Source organism: Astatotilapia calliptera, chromosome 1 (genome assembly GCF_900246225.1).
Source record: "Astatotilapia calliptera chromosome 1, fAstCal1.2, whole genome shotgun sequence".
In the NCBI taxonomy this organism is placed as follows: Eukaryota; Metazoa; Chordata; class Actinopteri; order Cichliformes; family Cichlidae; genus Astatotilapia; species Astatotilapia calliptera.
Window position 1 is genome coordinate 13684582 of NC_039302.1, and position 20256 is coordinate 13704837.

At 37.4% G+C, this 20256-nt stretch overlaps 1 protein-coding gene across 10 annotated transcripts in view; it reads left to right on the forward strand.

Moving 5' to 3' along the window:
* Nucleotides 1-1739: 1739 nt before the first annotated feature.
* Nucleotides 1740-20256, forward strand: part of LOC113020887 (protein diaphanous homolog 3) — a 175155-nt gene continuing 156638 nt past the window's right edge. For 5 of the 10 annotated variants that reach the window (XM_026165174.1, XM_026165235.1, XM_026165217.1 and 2 more), the window contains exons 1-6: nt 1740-2018; nt 2104-2303; nt 6420-6452; nt 6790-6972; nt 7277-7381; nt 13056-13186. In XM_026165174.1, coding sequence (XP_026020959.1) covers nt 2190-2303; nt 6420-6452; nt 6790-6972; nt 7277-7381; nt 13056-13186 — 566 coding nt within the window. In that variant the 5' untranslated portion in view covers nt 1740-2018; nt 2104-2189. The remainder of the gene's footprint in view (nt 2019-2103; nt 2304-6419; nt 6453-6789; nt 6973-7276; nt 7382-13055; nt 13187-20256) is intronic. The other 5 variants (XM_026165207.1, XM_026165242.1, XM_026165183.1 and 2 more) reach the window with 4 other exon arrangements.

Consider the following 20256-nt stretch of genomic DNA (forward strand, 5'->3'; position numbering starts at 1 on the left):
CATACCAAATATGTTTCTTCTAAATCACATGCCGGTGTATCTCTGGATTTATGCGATCTACCTATGAGTGTGAATTTGGTCCGGCACACTGCATGATTGCAGACTAACAAAATAATAATTAGAGCATAATTGTACTGAATCACTGCTCAAGTTGGCCAAGACTAATGCTTGAAATATAAAGGCTGAGCTGTACTGCATCTTTGTGTTCTTATTTTTCTGATTTTGATGTCTGTGAGACATGCTTTCTGAGAACAACATCAATCAAACTGCAACAGTCAGGAGGTTAAGCCTGTCTAATTGTCATGTGACTCCACTTCTATGGATTTGCAGAGGATGAGCATGGTCCTAGCAGTCTGGAGGCAGGAACACAGACAGAGGGAAAGGTTAATACCACTTGTGGCTTTTTATCCTATTGCCATCATTTGGTTATGTAACACAATTGTCCTCAAGGGTACGAGTTCCACACGCATAACTACTGAATAACAACATGAGGTATACAGCAGTTTACAGTTGGCATCCACCAGGAGCAATCTTTAATATCCTGCAGTTTACTGTCAATAGTCTGAACTATTACTGTTTTCTATAATTTATGAGTTTCACTAACAGGGGGCACAAAAAACTTTTAATGCTTCATGTTGAGGAACTCTCCCTGATACTGTATGTGTTCAGGGATCAAACTGTAGGTTTGAGGAGAGCACTTGAGAAGCGTGCAAAAGTTTCTGGTAGTTGCATCACGTTACCGTGTTGCTGTTTGCATCATACAAGATGTTTGGGATTGAACAGTGGGTTTAGCTTGCTTTTACAGTGGAAATCAAAGAGACAAACAAGCAACAATATAAAACACCCTCATTTTACTGTGATCATCGACTTCTGACTGAACTTTATTCCATGATAGATAAACAATTTCTTGAATCCTGGACATCCTACATCATAGGATGTGGAAAAATGTGGACGATTATTACTTTTTTTTTATTGCTAATGTTTTCCTTAGCTATGAGGGTTCGCCACAGAAACTCCATCAGCTCTGCCTGCATACTACCCTGTCTCTAACATCCTCCTCTGTCACACCAAATCTCAGCATGTTATCTTTTACTACATCCATGAATCTTCTCTTTGGTCTTTTCCTCCTGCCTCGCAGCTCCAGCTTCAGCATCATTTGTCCAGTGCATCCAGTATCCATTCTCTGCAAGTCTAAACTATCTCAGCTTTTCCTCTCTGTCTCCAAAGCACTCAACCTGAGATGTCCCTCTGATACACTAATTTCTAATCCTCTAATTAGGTCATTTAAACTAGACCATACATCACTAAAATAAAGCCTGGGTTTGGCCAACTAAATAAAAAAAAGGCGGTTGTAGCCTACTAAACTGATTTAAAGACCTTTATTTTATTCTATTTATATGTGTGCATTTATACTGAGTTATTTTACCCATTTAATTAAGAAATTATATTTAAGCAACCTGTCATTATCGCCTGTCACTTTCTGTTTAATATTTCTATAAGAGAAAAACTGTCACTTGGCAAACTGAATCTAATATATCTATCTAATACAGAGAGAAAATCTTGGATGCAAGTAAGACCTACACACAAAACCTATCGCACAGGAGATACTGGCTGAATAAAACGAACAACCCTAAAACTGAAGTAGGATTGACTGACACTTCAGGCAGCCAATCAACTCCCTCTAAACTATGACTCGAGTCACCGTTTGCGGTTCCGTGATTGCTATTGGTTGGATTAAACATGGGAAGCTGACGTAAGCATTGCGCGGGTCTGTCAAAAAAAGTATCTTAATTTTACCCACCTAACGCTTCTGCTGAAACTCGTAATGACTGTATGGCTTTCAGTTAATGTTCGGGTGAATTTTGTAAGTCTCCGGGAAAATTGTTACGTTTAAGGCGCATTTTTTTAGTTAACGGAAAGTAGAGCATTACGTGACAGTCAATAAATTGGATTAGCGCTAAGTCAAGTCACCGGTGAATGATAGTATTGTAAACCTGGCTAGCTAGCTAAACGGACAGGTGAGACTGAGCACTAAACATTAAAAACGCTTAGTGGACCTAGTGTTGTTATGTGCTAAGCATTTTCCTTTGTGTGGTCCTCTAGCTCTTCTGTCGTCTGCTAACGTTGCATGCAATAAAAGGTTTAGGTCTTCAGTAGCTGTCAGCTGGTGTAGAAGTCATTGGGTCATCATGGAGAGTTACAGTCAGCGGTTTGAATCCACCACCGGACGGGACAGTAAATCTCAAAAGAAGAAGGGCTCCACTTCGTCATACACCGATGACGGAGACCGCAAACCAAAATTTGTAAGTATGAAAAGACTAAAACGAGCTTTGGTTTTACTCTAACGGTATGATACAGAAAGCATTTGATAAACGCTGCAAATAGATGGTCACTCAGTGTGTTATGCTTTCCCTATGATACAACCAGCCACAGAGAAGGACATTGATGTGGACAGAACAGTACACGGGTAGATGGCCCTCCATATAAAGAATGTAGCAGACACCTTGGATCGGTATTTTCTATTACTTTCAGAACGACCAGTTTGGATAGACAAACAACCACGGTTAGACCTCGTGGTGAAGATGTGTCATGCCTTCGTAATGTGCTTGCATGTCTGGGGAGGCTGAGAGAAACGAACAGTTAACAAAGCACAGGAGGCTACACAAGTAATGTTTTATATGGTAGAATTTCTTCGACAGCCATAACCTTGAGTGTTTGTTGACTTTGCATGTAGGAAATCAAAAGGTTAAAATTAGCACAGGGTTTAACTGACACTAATCCATGCATTCCCTCCTACAAACAAGCCAGCATTTAGTCTCTTTGGTATTTGTCGGTTGTTGTTCTTCAGCTAGTCTAGCTGTGTAAACAAAATCATGTTTTTTTTTGTTTGTTTACACAGCTAGACTAGCAATTAAAAAAACAACAACAACAACCCCAAACCCTTTTCATTTTCTGATAGGAGACTTGCTTGTGACACAGATCTCTTTAAAGCATGCTCAACCTGTGCTTGAGAGTGTTACTCCAAGTCAAGTTCCTGTGGCCACTGTTCAGAGACTCCAGTGGAAAATGAAGCAAAATTTAGTCTTTCTCAAATGGTTTCTGTCCACTCCCACTGATGACCTGTTCGTTTAACATCTGACAATGCAATCCATAATAGGAATTCGGATTCACCTTCTTTGATTAGTGTACAGTGCTGGATGAAAGTTACGTTTGAAGCATAAACATGTTTATCTACAGTGTATAAGAATTAAAACCTGATAAATTAACTCATTGATTTAATATTTGAGAAATATGTTGCAAACACATTACCAGAGTCTCTGGTAACTTGAGATGGTCATTGTTATCTGGTCACTTTATATAAAACTGTAGCTAATTCTGATTGGCATGCTACGGTAACATTTAATGTCTATTCATTCAGCATAAATGCAGGAAACCTATTAAAGTGAATTTTAAATGGTGTTAAAGAAATAAATCATGGAGTATCTACAATGTTTCTATCCGTCCTCCAAATCCTTTACTAGACATATTTGATGTAGTCAGGCTATGCTACTTCTTTATATTTTTATTACTAACATAATTTAATCTAGTTTTGTTATATATTATTTCTTGATATCTTTAGACAAGTGGATAGAAATTGAGTTTCAGTGGTTCGAAATATGCCATAAAAACTTGAGTCTGAGCCTGCCTGTTTAAAGGTGACTGTAGTACTTTGAATCCATCTGCAGGACCTTGCTGAATCTGTGATCTCATGGATATGTAGGTGGGAAAGCAAGAGGACAAAGCCTGTTCTTTTTCCCCAGCCAGGTTTTCTTTTAGATTGCTTGATCCAAGACAAAGGTGTTGGAAGCCTTGGTCTGCATTCAGTCTAAAATGACTGCACCAGCCAGATGGGACCAAGAACTCTCAGCAAATCTTCCTTCCATCAACCAGAGGTGTTTGGCGTAAACAAAGATGTCCAGTCAAGTGTTGGACACCTTTCTGAGATTAATTTAGAAGGCTTTTATTTTATTGGCTAGTCTGCTAAAAAATGTTAAGACAACTTTATAATTTCTGTTTAAGCCAAACTCTTTGTTCCATAAGTAACTTTGCTCATTGAAAATGTGCAGCATATAGCATAGTAAAATCTCAGTGGACTTCATCTCACATGGAATGAGGCCTTTTGATGTCTTTGCTGTGACTCCGCTCAGGTGGTAATTTTTAGAAGAGTGTTTCAGTGCCTAATTTGTAAGTTAGGAGGATCTGCAACACAGGGAGGGTGCAGTTCCGGCATGATCCGACACAAAGTAATCCCTGAGTGTTAGTGTCTGTCTGGATGAGAGACACCAAGTTGCTTTCACAGGATCTTTAAATTAGGAGTGCCTGCCTCTTCTTTTAAAGAGGAAATACCAAAGAAGCGAGGTTTTCTTCAGTTGATAGAGTTAACTACATGTTAGTGAATTTTTCGATGACATCCAGTTTCAATAGAGGCAGTATCACAAAGCCTAAGGAATGAGTTGTTGCTGTGGAAACAAAAGTCATCTTAAAGCCAACGCCTGCTTTACTAGGATCTCCAACATTTTTTGAATGCCTCATGGTAAGGGGAGCAATGTATACCACCCCCATCTATATATAACACCCCAAACATGCTGGTTTTATTCTTGATTCACCTTCTTGTCAGAATAACATCTGGATTTCTTGAGATTTCTCCATCTTTGTGTATTTAAAAAAAAAAAAAAAAAGAGTATTGAAAAACTGCAGCTTGCATTAGTGGGCTTTCTTTTACAGCTTCTCGTGACCTTTGCTTTTGCCTCTTGAAAGCAGAGGTCACCACCATCTCCTCTGCCACAGCTGTAATGCAGGATGTTAGTTTTCTTAATGAGTTAACTGAAATGTTTGTCTGCTGGTAAATGTGCTATATCCATAGTGCGTACTCTCCCAAAGATTGTTCAAAAAGCACTTTATATCTGGTGGAAACATGTCAGATCAGTGTGTTAATGTAGTTGTGAGATGCCTTTTTGCCCTTTTTTTTTCTTTTCCCCAAATGGACTAACTGAAGGACTGGAATTGCTGTGGCCATAATGAATTTTACTTTATCAGTAATTACCGTGTTTGGCAAGTTCTTCTTTCATCACAAAAATGTCCTTTATATAGTTTTTAATTGGTAGTTATTTTGTTGTGTGGCTTTTTGGCCAGTTCCTATCATATTCCAGCAGAGGTAGAACTAAAATGATAAAGTCATTACCGTTGTTATTTAATTAAATTGGAAAATAATATTTTTGAGAAAGACCTCATAGATGACTACATGTAACATGTGTTAAGGAAATCGGTTTTGTGTGGCTGAAAGAAAAAACAACAACAGTATATTGAATTTTTAAATAGTTAAATATCTGTTTTGGAATAGGTCTTAAAATTTGTATTGGTCAGGCTCCATGTAGCAGTTAATTTGTGATAGAAATGTTGTTTTATATGGTGACCATGTAAAAACTTGATAACAACAAAAAAGTCCTGCCAAAATTAATAACCCACACACATGCAAATATTCTAACACTGGCAAATGGTAAACAGTTTTGCCTAGATGCAACTTTGTCAAAAATGTCATGTTTGGTACTTGGTGATGCAAGTTTCTGGGACATGTGCTATAATAAATAAATTAATTTATTTAAATCAGCTGTATATCTGGCACACCATGGACATTTGGGAAGGAAAACACATAGTCAGGCCAGTTCTATTAAAGGCAGCGAGTCTTTGCTGATTTAATTGACAGAAGAAATAAGTGCATCTTTCTGATATTTTTGGATCATTCATTAAATGGTAAATGGCCTGTATTTGTATAGTGCTTTACTTAGTCCCTTAGGACCCCAAAGCGCTTTATGCTACATTCATTCACCCATTCACACACTGGTGATGGCAAGCTACATTGTAGCCACAGCTGCCCACAGCTGCCACTGACAGAGGCGAGGGTGCCGGACACTGGCGCTGCCAGGCCCTCTGACCACCACCAGTAGCCAACGGTTGAAGTGTCTTGCTCAAGGACACAACAGTTAAACAACATTAAACAGAAACTTCTATTATGTGCATGAGTATGCAGACCTCCCTGCCAGTTGTTGGACTGGTGTTGATGTTTTGCAGAGTCGTACTGTCCACTCCATTTAAAGAAGCATTTTTTAAAAAATTGAATGTGAATGTAAAACGCCATTGTAACTCTTTGAATGTCAAAATAAGTGTAACAGAGTAGGGACAAATCAATACAGACATTTCACTGTCTCTATTCTTTTTAGATTATGCTGTATGCTGCAAAGAATGGGGCACAAATGTTTAACTGAAATGAAGCAAATTCTTGAAGCCTGAATGTAAAAATGTGCTCCAGAAGTGTTTGTTAGAATATTTGGTGCTTTTGCTTTGTGTATCCTGATTTGTTTCTTTTTGCTCCCCACTTATAGCACTTACCCTTTAGAAACATCACAGATGATGTGGTAAGCTTTGACAAACTGATATGCTTCTGTGTGTGCTTTGTGTCATCGATCTGTGCAACATCTAACGTCACCTTACTTGAGGTCACTGCTTCTGCTTATTTTGAGCATCATTAACAAAACCAAAACAGTCAGGCATTGGAGCCATTAACATCATAGGACAGACTTCTTGTTTGTAGTTTGTTTCATATTACTAGCATTGCATTCTAGTTTATTAATAACTGTTTTTTTTATTCTGCTTGACTACTAACCATTTAAATGTGCTCATAATCATCTAAACTTGACTCCAAGTCTGGAGTATTTTTTTCTATTTTTAATTGTGCTTTCTTTCTTTCTACAGCTGGACAGATTCGCCAGTATTCGGATTCCCGGTAGTAAAAAGGAGCGCCCACCCTTGACACAATCTAAGCACAATGCAAACGACTGGTCCAGTTCTTCATCCTCCACCTCACATCATTTTGAGGAACTATCGTCAAAGATAAACTCAGAAAAGGAGATCTTGGCTCTTTTTGAAAAGATGATGGTGTGTTCTTACTTTTTGTACAACATTTTCACATTTCATTAAAAAGAAAGTGCTACCAGGGACTAAGTGATAAAGATATTCAAAAAGACAAATAATCAATTTAACACAAGTGATGATATTTTTCAAACTTTCATTTTAGTTCAGTAATTTTATGATCATGGCCACAAAGCAGCTGATATTTGGTTGCTGACGCTAGAAACAGTGCAGAATGCTAATGTCTTCCAGAGTCAGTTATGCATTCAAAAACAACATCAAATTTTGGCCACGGTAATGTTGTAGTTTTTTTTTCTCTTTTCTTTTTTAGGAAGACATGAACTTGAATGAGGACAAAAAGACTCCTTTGAGAGAAAAAGACCTCAACACAAAGAAAGAAATGGTCATTCAGTATATATCAACTGCCTCTAAAACTGTAAGTTTTTAAATATTTAAAATATTTCACCTATTTTGAATTTAAATTAACTGACATTTTATATTTATGTGGTTGAATGTTTGCATTGAAACGTGTTGCTGATGCTTTTAATTAGCAGTGTCTAGCAGCCTGAAGAAGTTTGAGTTTCATACTTTCTAACTTTTTTGAGTGGAAGGTAACTGGTTGAGTTTTGGTTTGTGAGGTACCATCCACACGTGTTTTGGTAAACATCACTTTTTCTGTGCGTTTTGGCCTTTTTGGAGTTTGAAGTCACAGAAAATGAAGCTTTTGAAACTGTTTCTGTATCAAATTTGAACTTGGAAAATGACTGTGTCACGCAACATCACATGTGCGTGCATTTATCTCCTTTTTAAACAGAAGACTATGACCCATGATATTGTTTATAGACCTTTGATTGGCCAGCTTTTCTGCAGTTAGAGGTATATGACCAACACTTTTGACAGCATGTGACATATATTTTTTGCATTTTTATGTGGATGGAAATCTTTTAAGAACAAAAGTGGAAAATCCCGCTTTAAATGGTGCGGGTGAATGTAGCTTGAATTTTAGGGCTAAATATTAGAATACTTGTTCACTGGTTTTCAGTTTTCGGCACCTGTTTAATTGTGTTCTTTAAATGTAGAAGGATATACTTGCCTTGAGTACTCAGCATCTCTCTCACTCACAGCAGTTATCATGACACTTAAGTTAACATTGTTGTTGTGAACAAACAACAAAATGAATTGTATTTATTTATTTTTTTTATACCACTTAAGACCAAAAATACATTGTCAAAAATCTTTGAAGAGAAGTGCAACGTCTTGCTTTCCACATAGGCACGCACTCTGTTGAGTGAGCAGCAGAGGTGAATTAGCTCTTTGCATATCTGCATTATTCTTGTTGTGTTTTTGTTTTTTGGCCCAGACATGGAGGTGGATTCATTTTATTTTATGATTATAGCAAACATTTACTGCAGGTAATAAAGAGTGACTGGGAAATAGGAAAACAAGTTATTTCTGTGACAGTCATATTATTGTTGATGGATCACAGTATGTAGCATACAGTATGAGGTACAGGATATTAAAGAATATAAATATTTTAAGCTTCCACAAGTCATTGTAAAGCATCGATATATCATTTTTCTTACATGAAAAGGCTAAAAAAAGAACTTCCTGGTATCCAGACATTGTACTTGTCTTTTGCACTTCTTAAAAGTTAATGTATTAGCTGAAGAAATGGGTAGGGGGGGAAAAAAAATAAAATAATTGACATTGTGAACAGTAAGGCCTATTCGTATTTGATAGCTACAGGTTTCTGGTTAAGTTGCCATCATGTGTTGCAAAGAAGTATGAAATAAGTCCAAGTCCAAATTTCTTACATCCAAGTAAGAAATTTATTATATTTGTTATAACCAGACATCCCTTCAAGTTTGCCTTAGGCTGTCTATCCTTGTCTCTAGTTACCATGGTGACTGGCCTGCATTTGTTACCTTTCATACCTGCATGGTAAAAAAATGTGGGCACCAACCAAAAAACAGTGAAATTAATTTCTTTAAGAGAGCAGATTTATAATACTCTGCATTTAAGAAGTGGTTCATTATGTGTTTTTGGAGAGAAGTTCTGAGAAAAAGGTCAACATTTCTGAGGAAATGTGGTGTCACTGAGTTTAAAACACTAAGCAAGGTGAAGTATATATCAACAAAAATGTTTTTACTTTTTACACAAAGGAACTTGAAGTTTTCTTGTTTTGCTTTTGCTTGTTTAACGTGCCATCAAAATAACAACAACAATGTGACCTTCTCAGTCATGTTGCTGTTTTGCCAATTGACCTTTAATTTTTAAACCGATGTATGCCACTTCCTTTTTTAGTCTGTGAATTTGGAGATAGCCTTGGAGAGAAACAATTTCCTTGTATGTTGTCACAAAAAATAATTGCTGACCTTTGACATTGTGTTTTGATTTATGTGCAATGCCCCTGCTGTGCAGGAAATTGAGTTTTGCCTTGCCTTAAATTGCTTTCAAAGAATCTTCAAAAATATGACTCCTCGATCAACTGAAGCTGAGCATGGGGAAAATTTATGTTAAGACCTGTCAAATGGTCAGAATCTGTGTAAAAGGGTTTATCCAAAATCCATGTGTATTGTTTCTAATTTGAAAATATAGCACATGGTTTAGCACAGCGGTCCCCAACCCCTGGGCCTCGGACCGGTACCGGTCCGTGAGTCGTTTGGTACCGGGCCGCGAGAATTGAAATGTATGGTTTTCAGGGTTTTTATCGGTTTTCAGCGTTATTTTGTTATGACTTTTATCGTTAACTCGGTTTTCCTGGGTCTTTTCACGTATGTTATGAATAAATCTTTTTTTCGGTACCGGTACTGGTTTTATTTTGTTGTATTTATCCGCGTCACCTTAAAGGCCGGTCCGTGAAAATATTGTTGGGCATAAACCGGTCCGTGGCGCAAAAAAGGTTGGGGACCGCTGATTTAGCACACAAAAGTCTACTGCATGCAGGCGGGGGCTAGAATTGACCTACTAATGGGTCCATGTGCAGTAGGGCTTTGCCATATTGTATACCTAGAAGTTGTGAGTCATGGTTTGTCTGAGAGCATGTTAGCATGTCCGTCTCTGCTAACAACTTAATACCGTTAACAAAAATAAGCAGCTAGTCAACAACCTTCAGTAAAGAGCAATGCAAACACTTTGCAAATTTTAAAACAATTGTGCTAAAGGTAGAAACAACACAAATTTGTTTCACCATTTTATATTGGCAACTGGTGCAACCCTAAAGTAAACAAATTACTCAACCAAGAACTGATGCTTCCGCTCGCTAGTTGCACTCCTTAATGACAGGAAGTGCCAAGCTTGGGTGGAAATTATTATTATTATTGTTGTTGTTGCACAGTGGTAAAGCAAGATATTAAGCAGCTGGTTAGAAAACTTGACCCAAAATAACACAAACACCCCAGGTCGAAACTCTTTTTCAGTTTTCTTATCTGACAGTATTGTGAAGTTCCTACAGAGTTACATGAATAATTTGCCGTTACTGTAGTGTTAAATTAAAGTTTTAAGCAGTCATGCTATACGTGTACGCTACTTGGGCTGCACTATGTTAGTGCTTACATTTGCTTTTTTACTATGTCATTTGATATAATGCTGTGTGCCACTAATATTGCACTACGATGCTTCTGCTGCTGGAAAGTTGTTTCAGTAGATTAACACTTTGATTTAGATTGTGTCTCATCAGTGACAGTAGCTCATTGGCAAAGGTGGATAGAAAATGCTGTTCATTTACTTGAATTAATAAATGTTGCTACCCGCTATCTTTTTTCCTTTCGTCTGAAATATGATTATTGCAAATTTTCTTGAAATATTGTGATATAATTTTGAAGCTATACCACCTACCCATGCAAAGTGTGAAAATTCCAGGGAATTTGTTATATCTTAAATAGTTTAATAAATCGCACTGCTGTTCAAGGTGAAGTGGTCAGAGTATTACTACCATGGAGTGAATGTGTACAGAAAGTATATGCAGATCTTATCAGGCTGTTTTAATAATGACGTGTAAAGATAAATGAGTTTAGCTCCAAAATTTTGTGCATAGTCTCACTCCCATCTGTAGTGCATATTTAATATGACATCTTAGGCTTTTGTGTAAAAGTTTTGTAAATGAATGGTTCATTAACATTTTCAGACCTTACCTGTGCTTCTACATTAAAGGAAGGGTATGTTATTACGCTTTTTCATTTTTTTTAATAAACTGGTCTGGTCTCACTTCAAGATCAAATTGAAGTATGTGGCCTTTTAACTAAAATGTCTTTGACACCCGTGGTCTATTGTATGTTAATACAATGCTCGCATAAATGGTACATTATGAGTGCACATCATCTTTCTCCTGTACACACTAGCTTTGGGTCAAGTCTCTTTGAAATTCAGGGGGGTGTCTTCCAAAATGTATTTTCTGTGAAGGTTTCAAGAGTGGAGTACATCCCTGACCAACCTTAGAACTCTAATCAGGCAGTATTAAAAAAACACTAAACAGTGACTCACTGGTCCATTTTGGCTATAACCTCAGTTGAAATGATTATTAAAAGAAAATCATGCATTAAGCTCCAAGTGCACATTTTAACATATGAAGCTTTTAATGCATCTGGAGTCTATCCATGTTATGTGGATGGACTTGCTGTCACTGGGCAAACAGGGTGCCACGAATGTTCCTTTGATAAGAAACACCAGAAGGACCCGGGCCTGTTTCTACCAAGAGCAGCAATCATACTTTCCTCTTGCTGCTGAAAGCCCAAGAGATCCTGAAAAACAAACCGCCTAGTCATCATCATTTCTCACCAGGATGGGAGAGGCAGTTGATCATTGGGCTTGAAGAGGAAAAGAGAGGGAGGCAGACACTTTCTGTATCCTTGATGGTCTGTTGTGCAGCCAGGCAGTGGTTTGTTTTTGTGAAATTGCCACCACCATTCGACTTAACTCAGCACCGAGCAAGAGACATACAAAGTGGGAGTTGGACTAAGCTGATGATGCTTGCAATCAAGAACCAATTTGTAAGCGGAGCAGAAATGACATGTTTTAGCCGTGGTAACAACACTGGAGGGTTCTGATGTTGTGCGAGTGATAGTTTCATAGGACTGCTATCTGAAATGAGTGGAGTGCTTTGATGTGTTTTGTGGTGATGAGCATGAGCCATGTTGTGAAGTCCAATTGAACATGGAACACATGCCAAATAAAATGTTTTCCCGGAGTTCAATCAGGACAACAAGCTACTCAACAATCAGTATCACATGAGCTAAAGCTATACTTTTCTGGCTGCCATTTCAAAAGCTTGTACACCTTTGACTTTTCTATATATGTAACAAGCTTCTATTTATTGGGCTATAAGACTGTTTGCTGCTATACGATACATTCTTTGAATAAAAATGACAGGTTTTATCACTGAAGTTTTGAAAAGTAAATATATTTGTATTGTTTTTCAGATTAGAGGCCTTTCTGTATATATTTCTATAGAGTAGGGCTTTATAGAAGAGGTGTGAGGTGAGAAACAGACTGGATATATTTCTTTTTTCATTTTTCATTTTTTTTTTTTGCCAGCCTGTTCGGGATTAGGGATTATATATTCCTTCAGATAGTGATAGATGGTGATATCTGAGGTCTTTGATCAATCAAGAACATTACAAAAAGTAAGTTTAGCTTCAAGTCTTTACCACCCACCCACACAAAAGCAGTAGTAAGTCTTACTCAGTAGTAACCCTAGTGTCTTGTCAGGGAATGAAAAGGAAATTCTTGGTATAGCTACCCCCCCCCCCCCAGGTTCATGCATTCTAAATATATAAAGTTAATAATTAAGGTCTTTTTCAGTAATTTTGCTTGTTGTGTTGTTGATAGTTTTGAAATTTTATACATTTTAAAACATTTCCATTCAGAAATACCTTAGACTAGAAATGTGTATGGACATGTAAGGTGTGTATGTGTGTGTATAAAGTGGGAACTTTTTAGAGGTACATTAAAATGAGCAAGCATGGGAATAAAGCTAAGTGCTTTAGGATTGGTCAAAAGTCAGGAAAAACTGGGCAATTTAAACAAAAACAAACAAACTTTTTATTTTTACTTGGCAGAATTTGCAAGGCTGTATTTGAGAGATTTCTTCTTCCTTTCTTTTCATTTTACAGGGCAACTTGAGAAGCAGCCATCAGATTTCTCCCCAGGAATTCCTTAGTGAGCTGAAGTCAGGGGTCATGGATGAACGTCTGTTTTCCTGTCTAGACTCACTGCGAGTGTCCCTTACCAGCAACCCCGTCAGGTATGGTACAAGATTCTGACACTAAAAGTGGACTTGCCCTCTTTAGGTTTAATTCCCCTCTCTTGTCGCTGGTAGTTTATTATTTGACAGTACACTATACGGGGACACCAGACTATATACCTTTCTTTATGTAGTATTTCTGTCTCTTATTTTCTCCTCTGTAAGTTCTATTACTTCACATTTAGTTCATATTAATCTAATCATGTTTTTGTGGTTTTTTTTTGTTTTGTTTTTTTTTTTTTTTTTTTTTTTTTTGGCGTGCAAGTTTAAGTGTTTTGCTGTCATAATGGCAGGTGTCAGTTATAAAATGTCCAGTCAGTATTGTTGCTAACACACTGACATGTTGTGATGGTTGATGCTTTATTGCATCTTTGAAGCGCTAAAAGCAAACAAACAACTAAGACCAGCTCAATACTGACCTGTCATGTGTCACTCCTGTCTGGTTGCACGCCAGCATCTTGTAGAAAGTTGCCTGCTTGCATTATAAGTATTACTGCCCTCAGCTACCTAAACTGTTTGTGGAAAAAGTAAACAAAAAAAAAACAAGATTTCTTGAAGGTTTAGGTGCCACACATTAGGTTTGATCAGGTTATTTAACCAGTGTCTGTCTTCTCATATTTTTGAGTATTCTCATTCCATATTTATAGTAATCAGATAAATACTAAGATGAACTCTATTTATATATGTTTTGGGAAAATAAATGTGTATTAAATGCAAAAACATTTGTTGGAAGGTTGCTGCCAGAAGGTGCTTAATTACTTCAGTTTATTTAGTTACTGTTGCAATGAGAGGGCTCTTTCACTCTCATTTCTCTTTCACAGGCATTTTCTGTGACAATGACATTTTTAGCAGTCTTTCTTAATCTTGTCCTCTAGACCATGCACCATATTTTGAACTGAAGCAGTAGCATCAGCATCATTCAGTGTTCAGTTTGTGTTCATATTTACATCTTATATTGGTAATAATATTTTTTTTAGTTTCATGTTAACTTTGAGCATAGTTTTCTCTATTTGTAAGGTTAATCTGATGGCAGAAATGAGTCTTACAGCCTAGCAATCAATACTGCCTTTTAGCAGTTTTTGTTTTGTTAAAGAAGAGTGATTAAACTGTAAATTTTGTATCAATATTGATCTAGGTGACTATAATAAATGTGGGTATGTCTGTGAAGGTTCTCAGTCATCCAGGTCATCGTAGTCTAAGGAGCTTGGAAAGAAAAGTGTGTGGGTAATGTAGCTATGGTGTAACTTATGTGCCAGTCACAATGCTAATGTGGCTCTATGACTAAACCTCACTTCAAAACTGTGTTAGACTGCACTGATAGGTACTTTATGTACTCTGTAATGATGTTAAAACTTTGATTCCAACGATCGGACACTGCTTTGTGGTTTGAATGGTCAGCACAGATACTGAATGAAGTCACCACTCATGATGACAGACTGTCAGTCTTTTGTAAAATAACACCGTCTGGTTTCATCAGAACTCTACCTAAGCTGAAAACATTGGTTTGGATGTTGATCAGTGGGTTTTTTTCCTTCCCCCTCTGCACTGAAGCAAACAGCTTACACATTTTCATAATATAAGGGTTATCTTACTAGTATAGGTTATAAGACTTTTATGCTTCCTGATCATTCTCGCTGTGCTAGAGCATGCAAGCTGAGTTAATTTGGTACTAATTTGGCACTTTTACAGTCTCACAGTGTGATTCTCGACTCCTTTACTGTATCCACCGCAGCCCCCCCCCCCCCCCCCCCCCTCCTTTTTTTTTTTTTTTTTTTTTTTAAAAAAAAGGAAGGCCACAGTGCTAGACCACAGGACCAGCAAAGCTACAAAATGCAATTGTATTAAATGGATTTGATAAATGGATCTGACAAACAAGTGGAAATTGGTTTTTCATTTTTTATTAAAACTGACCTTCAGGTTTAAGTGCTCAGTTTTTTTTTTTTTTTTTTTTTCTCAGTTTAGCTATATAGTAAAGTTTAGCAACAATGTGAAAAGAAACCTTGAATGCTCTTCCTGTCATATACAACTACCCATGAACAACATGTCAAAATATGCAAACTGATTATACACATAAAAATAGTTATGCAAAGTAAGAAAAGCAAGGCTGAGATGGTTTGCACACGTACAGAGAAACAATCGTGGATATATTGGATAAAGGATGTTGAAGATGGAGCTGCCAGGGCCACAGAGAGTGTTGGATGTAGTGAAGGAGGACATGCAGATGGTTGATATGACAGAGGAGGATACTAGGGATAGAATGAGATGTGGGCAGATGGTTTGCAGTGGAGACACCTAAAGGTAAGAATGCCTTACCTGTGTCATTAGTTAATTGTACTTCCATATGCAGCAGCTTAATGGTTTTTATTGAGGTTGTAGTTTGCAGTGGTTTTAAAACAGACTGTATTTTAGGGACTGGTAATTCAATGTTTAGCTCATCCTCATTTATAATCTATGTTGCATTTATTTATGATCTATGTTTTAGGAGTACTGTATTCTTAGTTGTCAGTGAGAACAATGTCATTCATTGCCCACTCTGTGAAATGACCCCTTTTTGTATTGCAGATGTTCCACATTGCTGCAATTTTAGCCTCCGCCTTCTGTCCCTAGAGAGCCCTCCTGTAGTCAGTTAACGTGCTATGAACAGGACATTTTAAAGTTAATTTTTTATATCTGGTTCATAACCGCCTAAGCAGAGTGCAACACTGTGCTGCACTGCCTGGGAACCTTGTAGCCATTCTCCTGAGACTGCGTTAGAAGTCAAGCTACCTTAGCTGTGAAGTTAGCCAGATAAGGTGCCTCATTTTTCTCTTTGATTTATGACTGTTTTTGTTTCCCACAGAGAGGGATGATTAATTTGTTTTCTTTTTTCAATGCTTTTTCCCTTATTCCTTTTTCATGTCTTTCTGGAAATGATACCCCTCAGTTAAATATTGCTGTGCTTCTTTTGCATCTGATAATGGTGTGCTGTGATTACAGTAAGGCTGTAATCAGTGAGCGTTAATAAATCCTCAGTGCTACGTGTAAATATCAAATAGAAAATGGAAAAATCACACTTGGAGAGCTGCTACTCAAGAAAAAATAGAGCGAACTGATCAGTAGGTCCCAGCTTTTTCAGAGGTTTTAGAGTTCACCTCTGCAATTAAATCTTCCATAAAATTCAAAATTATAATTTTGTAATAATATAATTATCATTATTATTCAGATAAACACGTGGAGCTCATTTTTATTGCTCGTGATTGTATATTTAAAAAAAAAAATCAAAGCAAATGATGTAGCTCTTTTTTTTTTAAAGTCAGAAACATAGCTGTATTTTGGCACCAATGTATGCGAACCTACATACACTACATGGACAAAAGTACCGGACCCTATGCCTTTTTAAATTCGGGTGTTTTCAGTCCTGTTGCCACAGGTGATAAAATCAAGCAACTAGCCATGCAGTCTGCCTTTACAAACATTTGTGAAAGAATGGTTCATTCTAAAGAGCTGACTGAATTAGTGTGAGACTGTAATAAGATTCCATTATTGCAGTGGAAGTATTTGAGAACAACAGAAGCTCCATCACGAAATGGCAGACCACATAAAGGTACATAGTGGGTCGCTAAGTGCCGAGGGGTATAAAAAGTCACCATCACTCGGTGATTGCAGAGATCTGGACCTTTTCTGACATTAACATAAGCACAAACACTGCAGTGAGAGCTTCATGGTGTGGGTTTCCATGGCTGGACAGCTCCTGTAGGTGAAATATGTAGGGAGCCGTCTTCCGGTTGTTATATGGCATGTGTTACATTTAGCACAATACATACCGGCTGAATTGGATTTGGCACGTTGGAGTGCAGGTATCTGTTGACAAGGGAGATGCAAACCAGGGGTCCGTTCTTCGTACCTCGCTTACTACATCCAAGATCAAATAATCGCGCTAACTTTGAGCTCGCTATTCCGGTTCTTCGAACACACCTGTTGTTGACGATTAGTATAGCTGGATGAAGTAATGTGAGCTAACTGGGTGGCTTAACAGGGGCTACGCATCGATAGTAGAAACATTGATCGGCAACCCTTTGGTCAGCGAAAATGTCGAAGGAGCGCGCTCGGTATTTTTCGGCAGCAGAGGAAGAACCCTTGATTGAGGGATTTCAGGAGTTTCAGAGTTTAATTAAAACGCAAGGGAACACTGCAAAGGCTGCAAAAGCAAGGACAGAGGGCTGGCAGAAAGTTGCTGACAAATTAAACTCGTAAGTAATTTAATAATAATAATAATAATAATAATGGAGTGGATTTATATAGCGCTTTTCAAGGCACCCAAAGCGCTTTACAATGCCACTATTCAGTCACTCTCACATTCACACACTGGTGGAGGCAAGCTACAGTTGTAGCCACAGCTGCCCTGGGGCAGACTGGCAGAAGCCAGGCTGCCATATCACGCCATCGGCCCCTCTGGCCAACACCAGTAGGCGGTAGGGTAAATTTATTATATTATATTACATTATATCCTCTTTCACATTAGAGCCACGACAGGACCCACTAGAACATGGGAACAAGTAAAAGTGAAATATAAGAATATTCTACAGAATGGTAATATTTATCACTTATATTGCTTTTAGTCTCTTGGAAAGAGACCCTGAAATAATCTGTTTGTTTATAACAGCAACCAAGAAAAGGGCAGAGCAAAAAAAGACAGGTGGTGGTCCTGCACCCCCTCGTCAACAAGTTGGTTAAGTAAATAATACCCTCACGGGAATATCGATATCTCTCTATGAGCACACTATCGCGCTGAGCTAAAGGATCCTGTCTGTCCCGCAATATACGCTGAATTCTGAAAACTCTCCTTATCAATCTTGCACCTTCCACAATGGGTTGCTCACGTATACGGACAGGACATGGCTGCGACAGACTTCCCAAATCCCCCTTCGCTTTTATAGCCGTGGTCTCTCATCTTGATTACACGAAGTAATTTGCAATTACTACTCTGAAATATGAATTACATCTGTAATAATCAAATACATGTAATAGAATGATTAATAGTACATTTCCCTTTTTTTAGGAAATGACCTGTATGTATCTGTGTGAAATCAATAAAAGGATCAAGTGCTGCATTATCTTTAGTTACATTGATAATATTTATTTATGGAAAAACAGTGGTAAAATATCGCTGTTGCTTTCGTATAAATGACGCGGACATACCTGCGTGGCCGCGAGCTAATCTTGTTTACATAAAGTAAACCTGCTCCCCAGCAGGTTTACGCTTACGGATATGTTGCTATGACAGCAAGTCCCGGATGAGCTTCGAAGAACCGAACGATCCAAGATCACGCGAAATCGTCAACAATCAAATCCAGCTAACTTACTTAGCGAGGTACGAAGAACGGACCCCAGAGCTTTGGAAATCCACCAAAAATGTTTGAAACACTTGGGCTCTACATGCCTTGTACTTAGGGAAAACGTATTCTTCCCATCCCCACAATACATATTTGTGTATTTGGAACACAAATGAGTATTTTCACAGTATCGAAATATTGTGGCATTATATCTTAGATGTAGATAACTATGCCCCATGTGTGTCATTATGAATTACTAATAACATAAAATGTTACCAGGTATGTGTCTTCACTAAGAAAGAAAAAGTTTCTCCTTTCTTTTTTTTTAGATAATTTTTGCACAGCACTTCTCCAAACACATTCAGGCAGAGAGTGTGATTGAAGTTTTCTCATTTGGGATGTGGGAGGGTGCCAGATGTTAGGAACCAATGAAACCCAAGTGCTGCCAGAGAATGCTAGATGAGCAGACAGAACAGAATATAAAATACTTTAATCATTTTAGAGTCTAGGCAGACAGCATGTGGAGTACAAAACAAGAATCTGTCTGTGACATAACATGCGTGCACTCACACACATATACATAGATAGAGATAGAAATATATGATATATTTCTATCTCTATATATCTATCTCTATATCTCTATATCTCTCTATCTCTATCTCTCTCTCTCTCTCTCTCTCTCTCTCTCTCTCTCTCTATATATATATATATATATATATATATATATATATATATATATATATATATATATATATATATATATATATATATATATATATATATATATATATATATCTATATATCTATATATCTATCTATATATCTATATATCTATATATATATATATATATATATCTATCTATATATCTATATATATATATCTATATATCTATATATCTATATCTATATATATATATATATATATATCTATCTCTATATATCATTGGACTGAATTTCTGGCAAAGTGATTATGGTGTTGGAAAAGAGGTCATGGGAGCCAGTGTATTCACAAAATGATGTAAGAAATGCTCGTTCCTTTTTTTTCTTTTTTCTTTTTTTTGAGTGGTCCTGTAGCTCGTAGCTGATCTCCAGAACAGAAAAGAAACACTTTTGCCAGTTAAAGTCAGAGATGGTGGAGTAACCACGAGATGCGAACCTTTATTGTTCCGTGAGCTACCTGCTGAATAATACTGAGGATGGCAACAATGGTAACTGAACCAGCAAGAGGAAATCCAGACCTTGTTAGCGAAGTCTGAACTTGTCCATGAGTAAACTGACAACAGATTGGGTCAGTCTCTGAAAAATAAAACAACAAAACCCAAAACACTGAGCGCCTGTTAACATGCCTTTAATGTGACTTTAAAGACTACGAGTTTTGATCTGTGAATGCATGATTTAACAGACATGTTTAATAAAAAATGCAGTCTGTCCAGCTTTATTTGCTGTATCCAAACTTTCCCTGACCTTCAGTTAGGACACACAGTCATGCTCATACATAAACTTTTGCATCGGCCCGGTTGTTCTTGCTCTTAATAAGACTTCTTCAGGCGTTTTGGAAAGCTATTCCATTTTCTTTTTCAGGCCTCTGAGATCTTCAGAATGTCTAAAAGCTAAAAACATCAAACAGCCTTTGAAAGCTGACTTACCACCAGTATCCATTTTTCACTTATGTCTCCACAAGTGTCTTTCATATTTGTTTCAGGAAAGCCTCACAGTGCAGGTATCCTGGTTTCCTCTGTAATTCCTGCTTGAGATCAT